The sequence below is a fragment of the Rhea americana genome, unplaced genomic scaffold (genome assembly GCF_003343005.1).
Source record: "Rhea americana isolate MKP2758 unplaced genomic scaffold, rheAme1 scaffold_102, whole genome shotgun sequence".
Lineage (NCBI taxonomy): Eukaryota > Metazoa > Chordata > Aves > Rheiformes > Rheidae > Rhea > Rhea americana.
The window spans coordinates 765,383-785,684 of NW_028185062.1; the positions used below are offsets into that span (position 1 = coordinate 765,383).

General features: G+C 40.8%; 1 protein-coding gene across 1 annotated transcript in view; it reads right to left on the bottom strand.

The window, feature by feature from the left end:
- CSTPP1 (centriolar satellite-associated tubulin polyglutamylase complex regulator 1) overlaps positions 1-20,302 on the bottom strand; it is an 85,405-nt gene that overhangs the window by 7,295 nt on the left and 57,808 nt on the right. Inside the window, exons 4-6 of the mRNA XM_085306062.1 lie at positions 8,850-8,934; positions 3,261-3,346; positions 443-638 (exon numbers count right to left, since the gene is read on the bottom strand). Coding sequence (XP_085162188.1) covers positions 443-638; positions 3,261-3,346; positions 8,850-8,934 — 367 coding nt within the window. The remainder of the gene's footprint in view (positions 1-442; positions 639-3,260; positions 3,347-8,849; positions 8,935-20,302) is intronic.

The window sequence follows — 20,302 nt, forward strand, 5'->3', positions numbered from 1 at the left end:
TTCGAGGCTCAAGTACAGACTAGTAGTATGATCTTATCCAGGTGCTTAGGCCTCAGACTCCATCCACCCCAGAGTGCCTTTCCTATGCTTCAATGTCCAGGTACGCAGTTGCATGTGTTTATCTCCTTTAGTTAACTCATGATGCTAGATGAACATCTCCTTGATGAAGGTGCCAATGCAGAAGTCAGAAGGAAAACAGATCCCCAAATCAACCTTTTCCCTCAAGAATCAGCTCAAACCCCCATGTTTCATAAGTCCATGAAACTGTTTTTCTCTTCCAGTTACATCTGTTACGCTACAATCTCTTTCTTCATATTTTTCCAATGAGATCTGCATGGGAGTCACAGCTTGTTCCAAGTCCTGTACCTCTTCATAGCTCCAACTTGACAGAGAGTCTACAAAGGCACAAACTGCAGAACTGTGTTTTGGGGCCCCTTTGTACCTGTATTTTGATCTGTCACACAAGGACTCTAGGCACTGATAGAAGAGAGATGCCTCTACTCCATCAAGTGGGCTGCAGTCATTTGGGGGTTGGCGCTGYCGATGTTGCCCAGAGGATGATGTTGGCACAATCACAGTGTTTGGACTCTTACCAGCCAATAAGTCTTGATAAATGGCAGCCACACTTTCCAGAAACTCTGAAAAACAGAAGATAACTTACAATTTAAGGCTGTAATACCAGTGAGGCATATTCTTGACCCACCAGATCTGAGATTAAACTTTCATGCCATGCTCTGTGTTGTATATAAGGCCAAGAAGAAACGAACATAAGCACAACACTAAGGCRTCCTATAAATTCCGATCACATACTATGCAAGCACATGTGCTACAAAGAGACATTTCCATGTAAATTGCTGGCTTTCCTACCAGGATGATTATAAGAAACCACTAACTCTAGTGAGCTTCCTCTAAAGTGAACAGAAGCTAGCACATGGATAAGAGTGGAGTGTGAAAGCTAATGTCAAGCACAAAACTAGTCTGCAAAGTCTCAAAAGTCTTCCTTCTCCATCTACTGCCACTGACTGAGAACTCTTCCAAGTTAGGAATAAAAAATATGGAACTGAAAGAGGAACAAGGGGAGCAAGTTAGTCAGGGCTCCAGGCTGCACCCCAGCTTGTCTCTGCTGCTCCAAAGTAAATATAACATGGGATCTAAAGGAAGGGCCAGGGTAGGTCAGGGCTAGAGTTGGCAGAAAGACTCTCCCCAGGCTCCTCACACTACCCACTGTTTACTGCAAGAGTCTAATTTTAAACAAGTTTGTTTATGGATGTGGTCAGCAGTTTACAAATCTAGATTCCACTTGGAGTGGTTTGCATGTGTGTGGGTTGAAGGGAGAGCATATGACAGGCTGTGTGTGTGTGCTGTGCCCTTTGAGAGGGACTGGGTTGGGATGTTTGAGTGTGTATACACAAGGGTGGATTTGTGTGGACTCCAGTGGCATAGAAATCCCAGGTGAATGGAATTGTGATGATGTTCATGAGGCGGGTGGAGAGAAAAGGAAGGATGTTGGTGGGCCCTGAGGCTGTACTGAGGTTCGGTAGTTCAGTGGAAATATTTGTTGTATCAGAAAAAAACTTTCCAAACACATTTTCTGTCCCCAGATTACGGTACTGCAAGYCTGGTTCTGCCCAACCCAAACCCACTATTCTGAACTGTTTTTCTTTGATGACTTGTCATGGATAATGTTAGGATATGTACAGGGGAGTTAGAGGCGAAGTGTATACAGAGAAGTACTGAGAAAAAGAGACGTTTGTATTAGGGATAGTGGCTGACCCCTAACTGATAGAAAGATGGGAACTGACAGTTGGATCAGATCAGCAGGCCACCCAAGACTGCTTCCTAACCACAGATTATGCTTCAACACAGCTTCTACCCAGTGTCTCCCAGTATCCTAGATCTGTCCCCTGCTGCCTGATCGAGGCCAACTGTGAGCTATCATCAGAGGAAGCTACAGTGTGAGTGGACAGAAATCCATGAGCTTACGTTGCCTTTGGGAAGTGCGCTGTGCGGAGAGACTACTAAAGTGAGACCCCAGCAGTTCCCGATSCTTGGGATCATATTTATCTCTAATAGGACTTAAATAGCCTTTACTGTTGGGCGAGAGGGCCCAGCTCTGCTCATTCAACTTTCCAGGGGAAATGCTTCCCTCTTTCCCCACTTAAGCCATTGCCTGAATCAAAYGGTGCCTTTCCTCAGCCAAATCTTCAGGGAGCTATGACAAACAGGCCAGCTTATTTTAAAACAATTTACAGATACAGAACAAGCACCTTAATGTTCATCTTTCTCCCCTTCTTTCTTGCACTTTAGTTTAAAAATAYGTGGGGATGTATATGCGTGTATATACATACACACCCACAAGCTAACATTATTTGATTTGTACTTTTCCTGTCAAGAATTTTAAATGAAGTACCCCATTTAGTTAAAATTCAAACAGTTAGGGAGGTAGAATATGATAAAACATAAATGATATGAAGAAGGTAGGTAGGGATTTACTGTTCACTTTTTCCCTTCCAACCAGAGGGCATCAAATCGAACAGGAGAAGTGGTTCTTTGTGGGACAGGTGGCAGATCTGTGCAACTCGTTGCCAAAAAGTGCTGGGGAAATGAAAAGTTTATTTGATTCAAGAAGAGGCTGGACAAATTTGAAATAGAAAAATCCAYCAAGGGTTCCTAAATCCATACAAACCATACTCAATTCAGAAACTCTTTGAGCTGAAAACAGCTGGTGGTGGGGACAGTATTAGGGGGAAGTATTGAGTACATTTGCCCAGTTCCTCCTCCTCTCTAGGCACCAACTACTGGCCTGTGTTGGGGACAGAACTGGGCTGTTCTTATCCTGCCTCTAGCAGGCGCCAATACTTCAAAGAAAGAGGCTCCGTATTATGGAGTTATGGAAAAAGTTGTTCCTAGTAAAAGTAATTGTTAGGTGCTGATATATGCTAGATAAAGCTGGAGATTCATGTCTTAAGGCTCTCTAAAATATATACATACACAATCCATAACAATTACAAATATCTTGTTACTCATAACAATCTGAAACCTCCTTATGAAGCCTGCTAAGCTTTTGACTTCAGTGATATATTGTGTCAGTGGGTTCCATTATCTACATATATTCTGCATATATATCTACATATATATATATATATTTGAAAAAATATCTGCTTACCAGTTTCAAAAAAGTGCAGGGATATGGAAGCTATGAGGACATAACATGGGACAAGTTAGGCAGTGGGTGAAATCAAAAGCTTCCTAGCATTTACCTGAGTAGTAGAATTGGATCTGGAAGGCAAAGAGGAAGTCAGAAAAAGACATCAGGCAATCCATAGCATCATCCACCAGCACAATCCTAGGARTAAGATGAAAGAAACAGTTTAGCAGCTACAGAAGGACTGCAACCAGACTGGTCTGCAACCAGAAATTCCAGCTCTAGAGAAAGTGCAGCTAGGAATCTATGTGCTACTGAGGACTATTAGCAACTGGGCCCAGGGGAAGAGATTAGCACAGAGAAATGGGAACRTAAGCATTGGTGTGGATGTGGACATCCTGATATCAGATGAAAGCAGCTTGAGAACTTGCAGTCAGAAGAAGATCCTGAATGTCAGTGCTGTCACACACTTCAGCTATGGTGTGAATATAGCAAGATGTATGTCAAGTATTTAAAGCCCAGTGGACAYAGTGGAATGAACCCTGGCATATACACAGGTTCAAAACATTGCAAGGCKGATTCAACTGGCAATATAAAGAAGAGCTGTCCTAAAAACAAGACAGTTACAATAATATGAAACTGGTGTAAGCAGAAGAATTATGCCATTCCTCTATATAACACAGTTCAGCAAATTGGGTTATTTTCAAATTGATGGGAATGACAGCAGTTATTAACTCCCAATCTAAGGTCAAACAAACTCCACTCGATTAGAGAGGAAATAAATGATACATCTTTTGCACGAATAATCACCTTCCTAACTATACACTGTGCACATGAACGTGCTATCCTCCATTACTAATGAATAAATTAGCCTCTTTGTAGATATTATCAGCTCAAATCAAATTTTGTGGAGACTGAAAACTTCTAGGACCAGAGGCAATGTCTTCATTCTCTCTGTTAAGCCCTAGCATCCCTGTTTTGAAGCACATTTCATGAATACATAACATATCAACCAAAGGCCATAAAGTTGAAATGGAAGTGATAGCAAAGTCCATCCCCTCCTTTAAGGAGAACACTCTGGATTTCACAACTAAGTTAGGGCAAAATTTTTCATTAAAGTGACAACAATCACAGCGACTCTGGTCATTGCTACTACATAAGGATGAAAAGGTCAGTCTCTGAAGTGAGGAACTTCAAGTAATAAAGGAGAGGTCAAACAGGAAAACAAAACACTCAGCTTTGATATGACAGAACAAAATCTTCAGAGGATGCTAAAGGACTCACAGTTTGGTAGCACCTCTCAACTCCGTCTTTTTTGTAGACCACCAAGCAGCTTTAAGCAGGAACAGGCCTCCTGACTCTATATAATCAATATCTGGCATATCCAGTCATATGAGAAGGACTACCAGTTCATTATAGCCGAAGTACAGGTCATCTAGCAGGGTTCATTTGAACCTGGGACCCAGGGCAATCCATGGACCAATTCCTGCAACATCAATGGTCAAGAGACACTGTTGGGAGAATCTGTCTCATGGAAAAGGCTCCAGGGAGCTGTGTAGGAAGCTGACCTAGAAGAGCTGTAGGGTCTTTCAAGAGGCTTCCTTCTCTGCCACTCAAACCAGTTCTGTTCGCTGTGGCAAAATCAAGTATGCAGAGCAGCTTGAATTAATTATCTCAAAGAAGAAAGACTGGGGCTAAGAGGGTCCCCAGGAGAAAAGCCAGTATTTAAAACAAAACCCTTTGAAGATGTCAAAGTGCTTCTGATTTATTTATTATGTTCCAGAAGCCTCCTCCTCCTCCTGTCTAAAGAAGCAGTAACTTCAGTTCTTAATTCTCACTAATAAGCATGTTACTGAGATTGTCAGTGGCCACATCAAGGATGGCTTTGAAGCTGGCAGGCAGAGCATCTTCATTTTTTAGGCAGTACTGCTCAGCCACTGGCATTTCCAGCCACTCTTTAAGCACTGGAAATGCTATGGGCCACATCACTGAGAAGCAGCACCCTCTTCTTTGAAATAATGGTCTGTCTCCCAGATACCCTCAAAGCACAAGCTCCAAAGCTTTTTCCAGTGGATTTCTCCATCCTGGAGAAGCAGGAGAACAACAGTGTGGGAATTTTTCATGTATTTACTTGTGTCAATATGACATCACCTACATGACAGCTAACTCATTTTGCCTGTTAAATCTAGAGTTATGGTCAATGCCTGTGCTCTGCAACACCAAGTCCCACTCTCCTCCTTACAGAAGGGCAGCAGGGAGCCTGTAAGGAGGATCGTACAACCCGTATGTGACAGAGGAGTGTCTAACTAGAAGGCACACTCTGATGCTGGGTTACTCACTCCACTTGGCCTAGGAGTTTGCACTCTAGAAATATTGAGAAATCTTTAAATCCAATACAACTATTTACGAGGAGACTGCAGCTGGCTATTTCTTCACATAGCCAGCTGACTGCACAGCCAGGGAAGCTGGGAGAGCATCATATGCAACATACCTGCACCTTTTCCCCAAAATGTCTGGTAAGGAGAGAATCCTAGCCATGAACAGTGTGTAACCCAGGCACCAAGACCAAAATTGAGGAGCAACTCTGACTATCTAAGCTGGAACTCAAAGGAGTTCATCAGGTAGCTGATATTTCAGGAGATCMTTTACTCATTCTTTCCTGTCAGAATTAGGTGTTAAGCCCTCAGGGGCACAGATTACTTACAGGGTTAGTACACAGCATGCAGTGTATAATGAAAACCAAGGAGAAACTCTGGATTGAAGAGGCCTACACATGAGAAACTCTGTTAAGAGTGTAGTGGTCTTTCAGGGTTCAAGTGGGTTTGACTGGCAGGAAAGCCTTGCTACTGTGCCAATAGGGAAATTTTATGATCTGCTGATTGCGGCTAAGATCTCAGAAACCCAGACTACTGAGGAAGTCCCCAGGAGCCCTCAACTCTAGACCAGGCAAGTTGAAAGGACTTTTATTGTTCTTYGCTATCATTAAAGGCTAACAGACACAATGTGCCTTAAGGCCAAGATGGCTCAAATGGTTCTCCAGGGACTTGGTCTGTTTACTGATATACAGAGGCAAAAATAAATGGAATATACAAAAATAGCAGGATCTGGATGCTCCGGTACTGATTTACCAAAAGGGGTACAGAGACTTTCAAGCCCCACTTCTATTAGCATTGATCAGTGCAGCATGAGCTCCCATATCACATAAAGCAGCATGGGAACTGTGAATGACTCAGCTCCACCCAGTCAAATGCAGGCAGTGAGTTCCTTGTGTTTCTGTTACAGGAGAGAAGTTAGCACTCAGCTACAGAGCCTGATGGTATCAAACCATAAAAATCCCTTCCTTGTCCTTCTGCAATTTTAAGATTCTGAAAGCCAGAAGGTATCTCTAAAGAATAAAGGTAACTCTGAAGATAAAAATCTTCAATCTGCTAGTGGCTAAGGCCTCCTGAGGGGAAAAAAAGAATCTCCAAGGAAACTCACAGAGACACATAGCCTTGTTCTTTTCTGGGTATGACCTGTGCATTCACATGGCATCTGGAACAGAAAAATGGAGTTTTCAGTTGTAATGCTAATAAAACCTATACTGTTGTTGCCTCTGTTCTTCTGCCCTGACATTTCTTGGTCTTATTCCCTTCCAGTGTTTGTTATCAGTGCATAGCAACAGCTCCTGGACGAGTGGAGTGCACTGTGTTGTGAGATCATCTCAGTCATGCAGCACTGAGACTACAACTAAGGCAGCTCTCTTCTTAAGAGCGCCAATAATTCCAGAGGTCCTGGCTGTATCAGTGAAGGCTGTGGCTGATCCTGCCACTACTTTATTCAGTTTCTTTCCCAAAGCAAATTAGCAACAAAATTGTCTGGGGTGCGCAGAATGAAGGAGGAGCAATGCCATCAGGTGTGCATGTGTCACTCATGCTCTGCAAGGAATCAGGCAACTAGTGCTGGAAAACAGCCTACAGAGTTCACCTTTCTAACTAGCAGAAATTGAAGAGGACAATAGGAAGCAGAAACTAGAGTAAAAGTACCAGTACGGGACAAGAGAGAGGAAAAGAAGCTTGAAAGCAAGAAATGGAAGGAAAGAGAAGGATGTTTTAGAAATATGACAAGTTTTATTAAAATTGCTCAACTAGATTAGTTTGTAACAGAATAACAGGAATGTGCAAGTAAATCTCCAGCCAGCCAAAAATAGGAGTGAGGTCATCCCCACCTGAGCCTGGGTGCCTCGGACAGAGATCTCATTTCTCTCTAACACCTGCTCCCAAAGCCTGCTTGTCTGTCTCTAAGGCACAAACACAGCAGTGCAGCAGGCCCCTGAATGGGGCCTCTAGTTTACAACAGCCTTGTGTATTAAATTCCTTGACACAAACATCATAACATGTGTAGATACGTTGAAGTCTCCTTTCATGCTCCACCACAAATTCCTGCTCCGCTCAGCTGGAACCCTATGAAATACACACACAGGAAGCACTCGGGACTTGTGCTTTTGTACCTCCGAAAGGAAGCTGCAGATATATTCCTGCTACAGGGTTAGCATTCTTGCTTAGTCTAGCATTGGAGGCCAAGTAACTGYGCTCTGTGGAGACCAAAAAATCCACTGATGAGCAAGAGGGAAAAGCAGCACTCAACTTTTAGTTTTAATTGAACCTACATAGCTGTAACTGCAGTTCAGTCTGACCAGTCTGGGCCAGAGAAGAATTCAAAGAATCAACTGAGTGGAAGTACTTGCAGATGGTAATGCTTCTTTTTTTCACTCTCCTTTTTGAATACAATTTTCATGGGACTCTGATACTGAAGAAAGATGACAGAATGAAAAATAAAAAATGAGGACCACTTTGTGTTTAGGCTGTGAACAACAGAGGCAGCAGCTAATATCCTGATAATATGCCTAGACCCTGCTTCTGAAAATTGTATCTACGTTTATGAAAAAGTTTAATTTCTGTGTTCCCACTGCTGAGATGGCTAGGAACGAGATTATTTATTCAGTATCTTGCTGTGATTATAATATGTATGTATGCGCTTCTACTGAGATCTGAACTGACCTCCCCCCTGCAAACAGATGCATATACTTTATTGCATTTTCACTATCAGATGGTTAATAATCAACTATCTGGGCTGGACTGGAATCAGCAAGCGCTATCAGTAAAAAAGTTCTATATCACATTATCAGTGCCCTGAGCTATCTATCTGTTTTAGACCTTGCTAGATTAAAATAAAATTTCAAACAGATTAGTTACATGTGTGGCCTGTGACATAATGTTCTTAGCTTACATACTTTAAAACACTGTGGCAATGCTTCAGAGGTTAGCACCTTTAAAATGTGATCAACTATAGGAAGCGAGAGTGGGAGGCAACACAAAGATCGTAAACATTATTTAAAACAGAGTTTAAAATCATTTGAAAGTCAGTTGAAAAYACATTGGCTAACATTCTTCTATATGCAACTCACCTTCTGAGCCTAGACAAAGCCAGCAGCAGCATTTTTCATATATTTAACACTGCACGGATATTTCAGTCCTTGTATATCTTAAATATACACCCTTTCTCATTGCTAGAAAAACACCCTGTTCCTAACCTCAATTTATGGTATCTTTTCTCCCTCCAAATCTTTATCGCTGAATGTCCTTATCCATATCTTTACCCATAGAGTTTCTAAGTCCATTTGTGTAGGAGTGATCTTGCCTTAAAAGAGTAGATGAGAACCCACCTTGCTGCCTTCTGAGTGAGTTCCATGGGGAAGTCAGGGCAGAGCAGCTGCAGCAAGCAGTGGTATTCCTGTGCTGTCAGTAAATCTGCAGGAAAAAAYAGGTAAGAATATAATCATCCTTTTACAGGTTGTTCCTTCCTCTTGCTTGCTCTCTAGGAGAACTCCTATTCTCTTCATGAATCAGCGATACAATTCAAGTAAACTGGGTACTAACCACAATAAAACTGCTATCCTGTTGCCTAGGCCCTCAGAGCTGGGTTGTTCAGATGGAGTTTCCAGCAAAGCAAAGCATCAGAAAGAAGCCTGATAAAGGGGAAAAGCTTTTGAAGAGAAACTAGTAACAGGTAGTGTGATTCCATGTGAAAAAAGAGGTAACCAGAATAGGGGAGTTCAAGTGACAACACAGTTTGGTATAACTTGCATATAGCCATCTAGAAAAAGGAAACATTTCAAAGTTGCTTAAATTTGCTGAAATTCACTGGCACGGTGACATTCACCACAATATGCCTGAAATCTGTCCACAGAACATCTGGCAACAGTAACAAAGGCAAACAAGGTTTTGGATTGTATATGGAAGGCTACAGAGTATAAACCACAGACGTTATTACTTTGGCATTCAGTAAGGCAGCTGGATGGTCTCTTTTGGAATAATGTGTACAAATCTGGTCACTGTCTTATAGGAAGCACAGAACAAAGATCCAAAAAACACAAGAAAGGCAATCAAATTATTCATGCTTTAGGGAGCTACTTTGTGAAAGACTGGTCAAGAACAGCCTCTGTAGTTCAGCAGAAAGATGACTAAGAGAGGTGAATCTTAGGGAAGTGTACGGGATCCTCAGGGAATGGAAACATACTGATGTCAAAAAGCCCTACATGATTGTACGTTCATAGTCCAAATGGCTGTGGACTACAGTTAAGGAAAGTATTCGCCAAACAGCAGCAATTTTGTAGAACTTCTATATACAGAAGAATGCAAAGTATGGAAGAAAGAGCCAGGGGAGGAAGTGGAGCCAAGCAGCAGTCAGGGAGGGAATCCAGAGGGCACAGGCACCAGGGATGAGATACACAGCGTGAGTGTCGCTCATGATAGTTAYGAGCCCATGAACTCTCATCAGAATTATCAGTCTTGACCCAGGTGACAGCCACAACATCTTTGTATCTTCCCAACTCATCAAAGCTTAAGGGTTCCATAAAAGTCAGAGACAGGGAAAATACATTTCCCAGAAATTTTAAGGGGCAGGTATGCAGCATCAAAGAAACATTTGACTGCAATGCCCAACCCAGTCAAATTAATATCTTTAATGCTACTAAAGAGACATGTCATCAAAATCAGGTTATAGACTTTTCCTTTACTTACATTTTTAGCAAGGGAAATGGAGGAAAAAGGGGAGAGAGCCTCTATTTTTCTCCTCAGTTCAGAAAATGTGATAACTAAAAACACTGTTATCAGACTCTTTTACACCCATTATATACAATCTCTAGAGTCTGTGTACTGTGTTCAGGGGGAACTTCTATCTCCTCATGAAGCACCAGGGAATGGGATCAGGTTTAGTATCACACTACAAAAAGGTTATTTTGAATGTTGAGTAGAAAGATTTTGCTTGATCTGAAAAAGCCAACTCCACAATTAGAAATCTGCTATAACATAAGGAAGACTCAGTCTATACAGAAACACAATACTGTTGCAGGAGTCTGTGCAATCTGTTCTATTGCAAGGATAAATACTTTGGAATCTCTTTTCTTTTTTCTTCCAAAACTGTGAATGCTGAGCTGAATTTAATTTCTATGACTACACTGAAATTCCAAATGTGTGTAGTCTTGAAGAATATAGGGGGCACTGTGACATTTTTTGTATTATCATTTTACACCATATCACAATTCAGAGGCTGTTGTCCATTACAGATACTATTTGGACCTTCAGTTGCAAAAATGTGAACTCAGGTTAATGATGGTRTTCGGTGGAATGGTAGGATTTTCTCCCACAGCGTCAGCTAATCAGTTCCATGAACATCGTCAAGGAAAGTGTCACTGAGTTTTATGTATGGCCCCAAAAGGAGGTTATTGGAAGCGTCCCATTTATTGTGTCCAGGGAGATGCCTATTGTTTTACCCATTTCTCAGCCTTATGCAAGCTCACTACTTGTCTTCCATGAATCAGTGCGGAGGAAGGAGAATTATCTTCTTCTCTGCTGTTTTATTGGATCAGTGTTCACTGATAGCCATAGAGATTTGGGGCTGAAGTTCCTAAAGAAGGTATTTTATCACACAATATACATGTAGTCTTTGTAAAATCATTCTCAGCAGCAGGATACAGGAAGCCAGAGGTGATAGGCATAAAAAGGCTCTTCTGAAATATACCCTTTCTTCTTAGTGAAGAGGATAGTGTGAGCCTCTAATGGTTACTCTTAAAAACTTCCTATATCCAGGTTTGAATAACACTAGTTATTAAACTCACGATCTTTGTCTAAAAATTCTACACCTTGGTCTGAAGGAATGGCACAGTCTGGAAGTCAATATTCAACTTAAATTTCTGCTTTGCTTAATTTCAGATTCCTATTTATGCCTTATATCTCTTGCTCTCCATTATTTTTTCCTTTCATTTGTCAGCAGGTTACTATAACCCTTTCTTCATGCTCAATCTATTTAACTGTTAAATCTATTTATTTAAAAGTTAAATCTGTTTATCTTACACTCTAAATCCCTCCCTACATAGCTCAGTCATTTCAGTTGCTCTGCTTTGAACACCTTTAGATTTTCCTAGCGTGATTTCCAGCAGTGTACAAAAGATCCCTCATGCATTCAGAACAGGAAAGTACATATCAAGGAGGATAATCTGCCCATTTTCAGCAGCAAAACCCCTTTTCATTAATTCTGAATCCTAGCCTCCTCTTTCCCTCCCCTGAAGTTGAAGGAGCAAGAGTAGGAGGAGGTTTCCTGAGAAACTGGGGCTTYGTTCACAAGCCTCTGCCAAGGTTCKAGATGAAAGCAGCTTAAGAGAGTAACTGGACCCTAATGCAGCATCACTTTTGAGGCATAAATAGAGATCTCTCACTTGCTGGAATTAAGACATTTTTAAGACTTAATAATTATTCATATTGTCTTTTTCTCTTTCCTCTTTGTACTGGGAAACAGCATCATCCTTACTTCTCTAATGCAAAACTRTGARGCAACAAACAGCAAAAGCAGGAGTYRTTTAAAAGGACTCAGAAATGCTGCCAGAGATCCTCTCCAGTCAGCACATCAGAGGGTGAAGCTTATTCTCAGTACGAATGAAGAATTAATTACAGTTTCAGTCTTTGAGCAAATGGTCTGCTGAGACAGGAAGTGCACACACAGATGAAGTGCAAAGAAGTTCCTTCTGTACAGAAAGAAGTTCTTTGCTTCTTACGTCTGGAGAAAGGGCACCCTCTAATCAGTCATCCAAGTATGCAGGCAGACTCTTTCAGACCATAACACAACTCAGACTGTAGACATCCCAGGCGTTTGACCAATAAATTATATCAATTTCTCAAGACTATGGATGGGTACCTATTACATAGGAGAGGGATCACCGCAGACCCTAGGAGGTGTCCACAGTTTGCTGTGAGGACTGTTTTCCTATTCCCTACAGCAGGGTCAGTGAAGACTGTACAGAAAATTACATTTGCCCATGCACCATATTGTCTGCCAAGAGCTGCTTGGAATAAACAAGGGCAGTTCTGGTGCATGACCACATTGCTCCTTCCTGTCTCCAGGCCACAGCTGAAAAAATAGTGTTCAATGGAAGGAAGGTACCAGTCAGAATGAGTGAAAACTAGAATCCACAACTGCTGCTTTGGTTGCTACCGCAAATTACTGTATCTCAAGTTCCAGTAACAAATGAAGCAAATCACAGAGAGTTTAAACCTGACCCCACAGCACAGGGCAGTGTGCTATATGCACTCTACCGTACTCTCACAGCGGAACAAACTTGGCCATACCGTGTGCTCAGGGGTGGAGAGAGACAAATTGCGATCTTCATGTTAACCATGTTCTTTGTCATTCTACTGCAAAATGGCTAATCTATAAATTCCAAAGTGATTTTAAAACAGCAGCCCACTGAAAAGGAGCTGTGAGGCTTAACAGAATAAGTACAGAAAACATAGGTGGTACTGCCACAGTTGCAGAGGAAACACTTTAACTGTTCAGTCACAGTTTTTGCTTTACTGGTCTTCAATCCCCTGCTCAGCCTACATTTCTGCTGCTACTGTGCTGCTAGCAAAATCCAGACCATTTTCCCCCAGGTCTCACTGCCTATGATTGTTTTATTGTAATTTAGTGCTCACAGCAGACTCTTCCTCACACTTCAGAGRCACAGTGGAGTATAATGTTTGCCCTGGTGGTACAGTCTTAGAAAATAAATGTTGCTCTSTGGTAAAAATGTCCTACATTCGAGAAATATGAAGGCAGTGGCTTCATATCTCCCTGGCTTTTAAAACACCGCTTCTTTTTACCACYTTCCTTTCCATAACGGACAGGTGGCACCTGATGCAAACTCCAGGAACACGAAAGGATGGTTTATGCCGCTGTCTGTGTTGTGAAGGTGTGGTGTAGAGATAACCTGCGCTATCTTTAAAGTAGTTACCTTTGATACTGACAGTAGCCTAGTCAAAGAAGTCTGGAGCTCAATGAAAGCTGTAAAATCCACCCAGGAAGCCAATAAATATTTAGAGCTTAGCCTGAATTGCAGTCATTGCTGCTGTAACTAGGCTGCTTTCGGCACAAGAGGTAGCTGTCACAGCACTATGACAGGTATAGATATGCCCAAAGAAGTAGGAGAATATTTACCGCAGCTGGTGTATGAAATCTGCCCCCAAAAGTCACATTAGTAATTTCCTAGAAATGCAAGGATCGCCTCGATGAATATGAATTAACGTTCTCTATTCCCATCATCATCATCATCTTTAATATACAACAAGTATCCAGGGAGGCTGGAGCCCTGGGCAATGCAGCCTTTCCCTTTAAATTAGGATAAGGCACAAAATTTCCACAGGTTGTTTCCCTGCCACACTCATGAAGTCATACAGGAGTCATAAAGTCACAGAGTCATAAATCAGTCTCCTGAAAATACAGCAGAACAACCTCAAAAAATTATTTATTTATTTATTTATTTATTTATTTTTTTTAATGTTGGGAGAGTCTCTTCTAGACTTTAGATTGTTAAGGTTTCTGGTATAAGTTGTCCTTAGGATTCTCCTTAGGATTCTCTCCATATCCATGCAAGCTTTTAACATTTTAGAAAAGAATCAAACAAATATAAAAGTCCTAAAAACAAAAATCAAGGTGTTTTTCTGTTGTCTGTAGGAGCTGCTGTTTTACAAGAAACAAATACCAACATGAGTATTGATAATACCGTGCGTTCACAAATCGCATTTGGCTAATACGCTCTGCACATGTCTGATTCACAAGGCACCTATGATCTAGCTTCCTCATCTCTGTGCATCTGACATGAATAACAAATTGAAAACCAAAAATACTAGAAAAAAAAATCCATGTATTGGATCTAAATAGCAATACATAGCTATAGAAAAACCCCATTTCTTCCTCACAAAACTCCCTACTCTAAGAAAAAATGTTAATTTTTCCTTTTCATTTAATCATTTATAAAATTTTGCATTGAAAGCTTTTATGGGCTTTCAAAAAAGATCTGTTTCTGTTACTTAGGAGAGGGTTGTTTAAACAAGAGTTAGAAAGAAAATAAAAACATTCAACTGCTGTTTCTTTGACTAATTTGCTTTTTCCACTGACAAGAACAGATATAAAATAAACAGAAAACAGATCTGGAATGTGCATTTGTCTTATTTTAAATATTGATTTTCCTTGTTTTCCCAACAAATAGAAACAGAAACAGCAGCTCATATAATTATCCGCTCCATTTGAGATGGAAGGTTACATAAAGAAAATCAAACAAGAAAAGAATAAGTACTCACATACTTTGCTCTTAAGTTTTATAAGCATGTGCATGTAAGATATGAATACAACAGAAGTCATTCTGCTGTTGAAGTGTGCAGAGAGCTCCCATGACAGCTAGAAAATAGTCAAAAGAGGCTAGGAAAATCAGAAGAAAACAGAGAGACATTTAACTGTTTCTTCTGAGTGACAGGAAAACACACTAGAAGCCGAAGATTGATTTCTGCCAGATCAGCTCAAAAAACAACTTTGTTTTTTTTTAAGGGAGGTTTTTTAGTAAATACTTAATAGTGGGTAATGGTCAAATCCATGCCATGTATCAATATAAGATCCTGTGTTTCACATAGTCTTGGACAGAGAAAGACACTACATGGCTTTGTACCAATGTCTGACTCAAACTCACTAGATATTAATTTAAAATTTTGATTTTCTTAGTTTTAATAAATGGAAGCATTACCGCTGCCTCCCTAAAGGTGCAGTTCAACAAGCAGCTGACCTGATCTAAAACCTTGCTCCCATTGCAAGAGGAAGGCCTCATCTCTCCTTCCCTTTCCTCCCTGCCTTGCTGCTGGCCATGTGGTTCTGAACCCTCCCTTGTACCAGCTCTGGCACTCAGCAGACCCCTTGCTGAGATACTTCAACTTTTTTCCTAGGCTAGTGAATTGTTTGATGAGAGCTAGTACAAAGTAGGCTGTAGGAGAGCATGGCCAGGTGCAGGGAAGACAGAGGAAGATGGAGGGGGAGAGCAGAACTCCCTGTTTCAATAGAGACGAGCTGTTAGATACGCTCAGGTAACTCCCTGCTTAAGATGCTTTCATTCGGAAAGCCCAAGATATGTACAAGGCATGTCATAAGATTAATAACCCTTTTAATTAAAAGTAGGTTCAGCTCAGCTGGCTGCATCTGCTCCATACCTACTATGACAGCTGGTGAACACTCTGCCCTCAGATACACTCTTCAGACTCATCTTCTGCCATTCTTACTCTCCAAAGCAGGCAGGTGAGTTCAGGTTATTCAGAAATCCCGTCTGCTCTTTCCACTGGTGTAATTTAAGCCCTTCCAGAAGGGATCCCAGGGCCTCAGGATCTTTAGAGAAGGGCCCCAGAAGACTAACTGAAGAATGCAAAGATTTGCATGTTTGTCTCTCTGCAGGAGGGCACTTTCAGCATTGGCTGCACCCTGGATTGCTTCTATTGACCTATGAGAATACTACCATATATTGCCAGAACCAGACCTAAGACTGATGTTGCAGGCAAGTAGTCTTGATAAATAAGATGTTTTGGCCTTGAACCACTCTACAACGGAGCATGGATGTAAACAGCATACTTAAATAGGTGATTCCTGCTTGGAAGTGGTAGAAAGAATCATTTTAGAACATGAAAAAGAAGAAGAAAAAGAGTGACAAAGATTTAGTGAGATTTGCCTGGAACGACCTGTGCAGGACTCAGGACAAATATAGTGGAGAGCTAAAGCAGACTGACCTGAAAAGATCTTTTGGGGGCGTGAAAGAGAGAATGGTTAGGAGGATTAGCACACGGTTCAGCAGAACACTAGTTTTTAAGTACTCARGCAAGAAGGAAAAGATTCATCTCCATTTGAAGTGACGAGTGAAATGATTAGTTCTGGAGGAAAGCTCTACAACTTAGGTGAACCGAAAATTCACTGAAAAATAGGCTTATTACAGGCAAAGCTCTAATAGCATCACATTTAGAGTGAGCTGAAGAATTTTTAAAAAGTAAAATCCTCTAGATGGTGTGATTATTCTTTTATCCTTTGATCTTCAGTCCTTTTATCAATAAACTGCTTCCCAGATTAACAAAAACAAGAAATGAATCTACAGAACTGTTCCAATTCTATCTCCAAAATCCAGGATCTTGATGTTTATGGAAACTTCAAATTATCCCCTAGTCTCTTTAAAATTCCCTGTAATTATCCTTCAGTATAAAACATTTTCATGTGGGAGTATTACTTCAGCTTAGAGCAAATGTTACTCAGGGTAGGACAAGCTGTGCCAAAGGTACAGTCCAAGGCTATCATGTGGCATACTTATGTGGCTAGAATGGCACATCCAGAAACTGAAGAATTTAAACTTTCATTAGAAACAAAAAAGTTCTTAACTCTCATGGTTGTAAAGAAAACATTCCAATGGTGGAAGAGTTAAATTGATGCAGTGTGGTATTCCTGAACCCACAGATGGCCTGAAACATGACCCAACTATGAACTTTCCACCTACTTTGGGAACCTTAACGTTAAAATTAATGACACATTAAAAACAATATTAACTCTTTAATTTCTTGCTTCAGCTTTGGGTCTTTGAATGAAGTTGGAGTTTAAAGGATTTGATGTTCCTGAAGTACAAGGACAGCAAATAATAAAAAAGGAGAAGCAACCACACCTTCTGACAGTAATGCCAGAAGTAGAAAAAGAAGACAGAATACGACAAACAAAAGGGCCTGGTTTAAATTTCTCAGTACATGTTACTGACTGTATCAACTAAGTAGGGAACTAATAATGGCTAGAAGTTTATTTACTACACAGAGACCAAATCTATCCTTGCASTCTTTTTTAGTTTTAGCAAAGATAATTCTGTGCATATTCAGAAGCAAATATAATCCTAAAGCTATGTTTAGCTCGCTGAGTACGATCCAAAACGGCATTTAGCCTCTCCAAAGGACACAGGCCTGAAGCAAATGAAGAGGCTGCCTTTGTGGATTACAGATGAAGATGTATGACTTCCCCTCTGTTCCAGAAGCTTTAAAACCTCCAGTGAGAAAGGTTGTAAGAATTTCCTAAGATGTGAAGTTATGTCTGATTATAAATATGCTGTATGTTTCCGAGTAATTGTAATCCCAGCAGAAATCACTTTTGGTATCATCAGTGTGTAGGTACCTACAGGAGAAATGACATCAGATAATGACACTTTAGCCTTCCAAATATAAGCACTGCAAAATAAAATGACTGCTCTTAAGATAGATAAACTAGAAATAAGGTAAAATTTCAGAGTGAGAATATTTTATAACTGGAATAGATCATGAAGCAATGATGCGGTAGATTCACTTTAAGATTAAGTCTTTAAACTATGATTAAATGTGTTCCTAGTTTCAGTACAAGTCTTTGGACTTGATGAAGAAATCACTGAATGAAATTCTATAGCCTGTGTTCTACAGGAGGTCAGATTTTATGATTATTCTTGCTCTCTTGAGACTTGAAATCTCTAGGTCTACACGAAGCCTTGTACGTATTTGAAAAAGAGGTCTGGAACTGAGACATTTGATATTCTTTGTATCTGTTGATGATGAGGCTATCTTTTCCTTTCCCTGTAAAGTCACTAAAGGCCTAAGTAGCAGATCTTCCAAGGGCTAGGTGAACTAACACATTTTGACTGCCTCTGTCTGGACTTTTGAGGAGTTTTCAGAGTCTCTCATTGAGAAAACAATCAAAACAGTTCCAGAGCTCAGTGGCCATGTAAACAACAATGAACAAACATTCCCATTGGAGTTCTGGCCATCTGGGGGGCAGACTGCTCAACCACTTGAAACGGGACCCACAGCAATACTAGGAGTGAAGTACAGGAATGTCTGCAACACTTCACCAGAGGGGACAATCAGCATTTCCCCAAGTTCTCAAACAGCATCAGTAATCTTTAGACAGGATGTGGATCAGCTTCTATTCAAGAAAACAACTTGTCATTAAGCTTAAGATCTTCAAAACAACTAAAGAATTTGTAGCTACACATCATGAGATGGGCAGAGTAAATAGGCAGGTGGTATGCAGCTGCATCTCACGCAATACAGGACCTTACATACAACCCTCCCCACAAACAGACACGTACTACATCTAGCGACAATAACGGGACTACAGCTAGGAGAGGCACACACTCTTCAGTTGCTGTATGCTATTTCCTTTCTGTTTTGGGAGCCCTAAGAAGTGCATTTAGCTGGCAGACGGCTCAGCTGCCTTAGGTACACAAAGTCAAGAAGCAGGAGAGAAGCTATATTGTCTGAGAAAGAAAATGAGGCAGAACTTAAAGAGCAGAAAGACACACAACGAACTGTGGAAACGCTGCAGACTGTTGCAGCAACTTCAAGCCAAAGAGCTCATTGCCTCCCAGCTTCTTTCTAGACTGACCTTTCCAGGAAACACCAATAAAAGGTTCTGGTGAACAAAATCCAGTAGAATCAGGTATTTTCAGACATTTCCAAATTTCCCAAGTATTTCAGACTTCAATATGGCTGGCTTGTAACAGTGTGAAGTGCAATGGTCAACAATTTTCTCTGAACAATGAATGAAACCAAAATGTTTTGGCTTTTCTACTACTGCCCCTGAAGAGGCTTTTATGGAACAATGCAGTTGCCATAAACACCCCATGGAAGAGTGATAAAATACTTCAGCATAATTTAGAGAAACGCCAAAGATGACCTTGTGTGACTATCTGTATTCCCTCCATAGACTCTTAAACAGTACATTGCCAAATTTTGAACAGTTAAGTGCAGCTCTACTGACAGCTGTCCTCACAGCAGGCATTCTAATGCTGCTTCCCTGAAACATATTAATCAGGAGCCAATGATGAGACTCACGTTCAGGCTCTTGTGAAGAATGGGGAATTCCACACGCCACTAAGAGTGTGTGACACCAGCATACAACTGTGCACAAGCAGTCAGCTCATTGTGGCTGAAATTCAAGATGTCCCGAACGGTCCAGRTTCCTGATGCATTAAAGACAGCACATCTTTCCCTGTGTGCTCATGTTTGCCTGGAACAATAGGACTACCTGAGTTAAACATGAATCTTCCAAGAACTGAAGGTCAGTCATAGTTATGGCTATTCTTGGATTGTTCTGCAAAGTATTTTTATACAGCTTCTCCACAAACTATGGAGTATAATAGTTTGCACCCAATCACCCAGATTGCTGGGTACTCTTCTCCAACTTTCTTTCACAAATCATAATCCTGAAGAAAACAGTGTGACTGGAAAGGAGAATGTTGTTTATGAGCCTCTGAGTTGATAGTTAAAGCCTTTGTTCATAAAAATACATTTTGCAGTATTTGGACATATGTTTGGGTAATGTGTTTCACTCTTGTGTAAAATGTTCTCAAATAGTCTGGTACCGAGCCTGTTTTACGAGTTGAAAAACCTAAGAAGAAAATGAACCTCAAACGAAACAAACCAATAACAGCACTGGCTGGAGGAATGTAATCTGGTTACATGACAAGACTGAAGAAGTCATCATTAGTTATTTAGGAGGGAATGCAGCGGAGCATGTAAGCTCCACAGAGAATGTTTGGAGCCCATTACAATATCAATGAGCTAGATTAATGATTATAAATGACTACTACTACAAAACTTGTCTGAATGCAGGGCAGACTGAATGCACAAAGAGAAACTTGAAACAACAAGTGATCCAACAAACTACCCCTTTTAAGAGTATGTTTTTTGGCTATGGTTCTGTAACCTCACTCTTGATTTTAACTCTTACAATACTCCAATGAGTAAGGTGTCCCCAAAAATAAAAGAGAGTGAGCGAGAA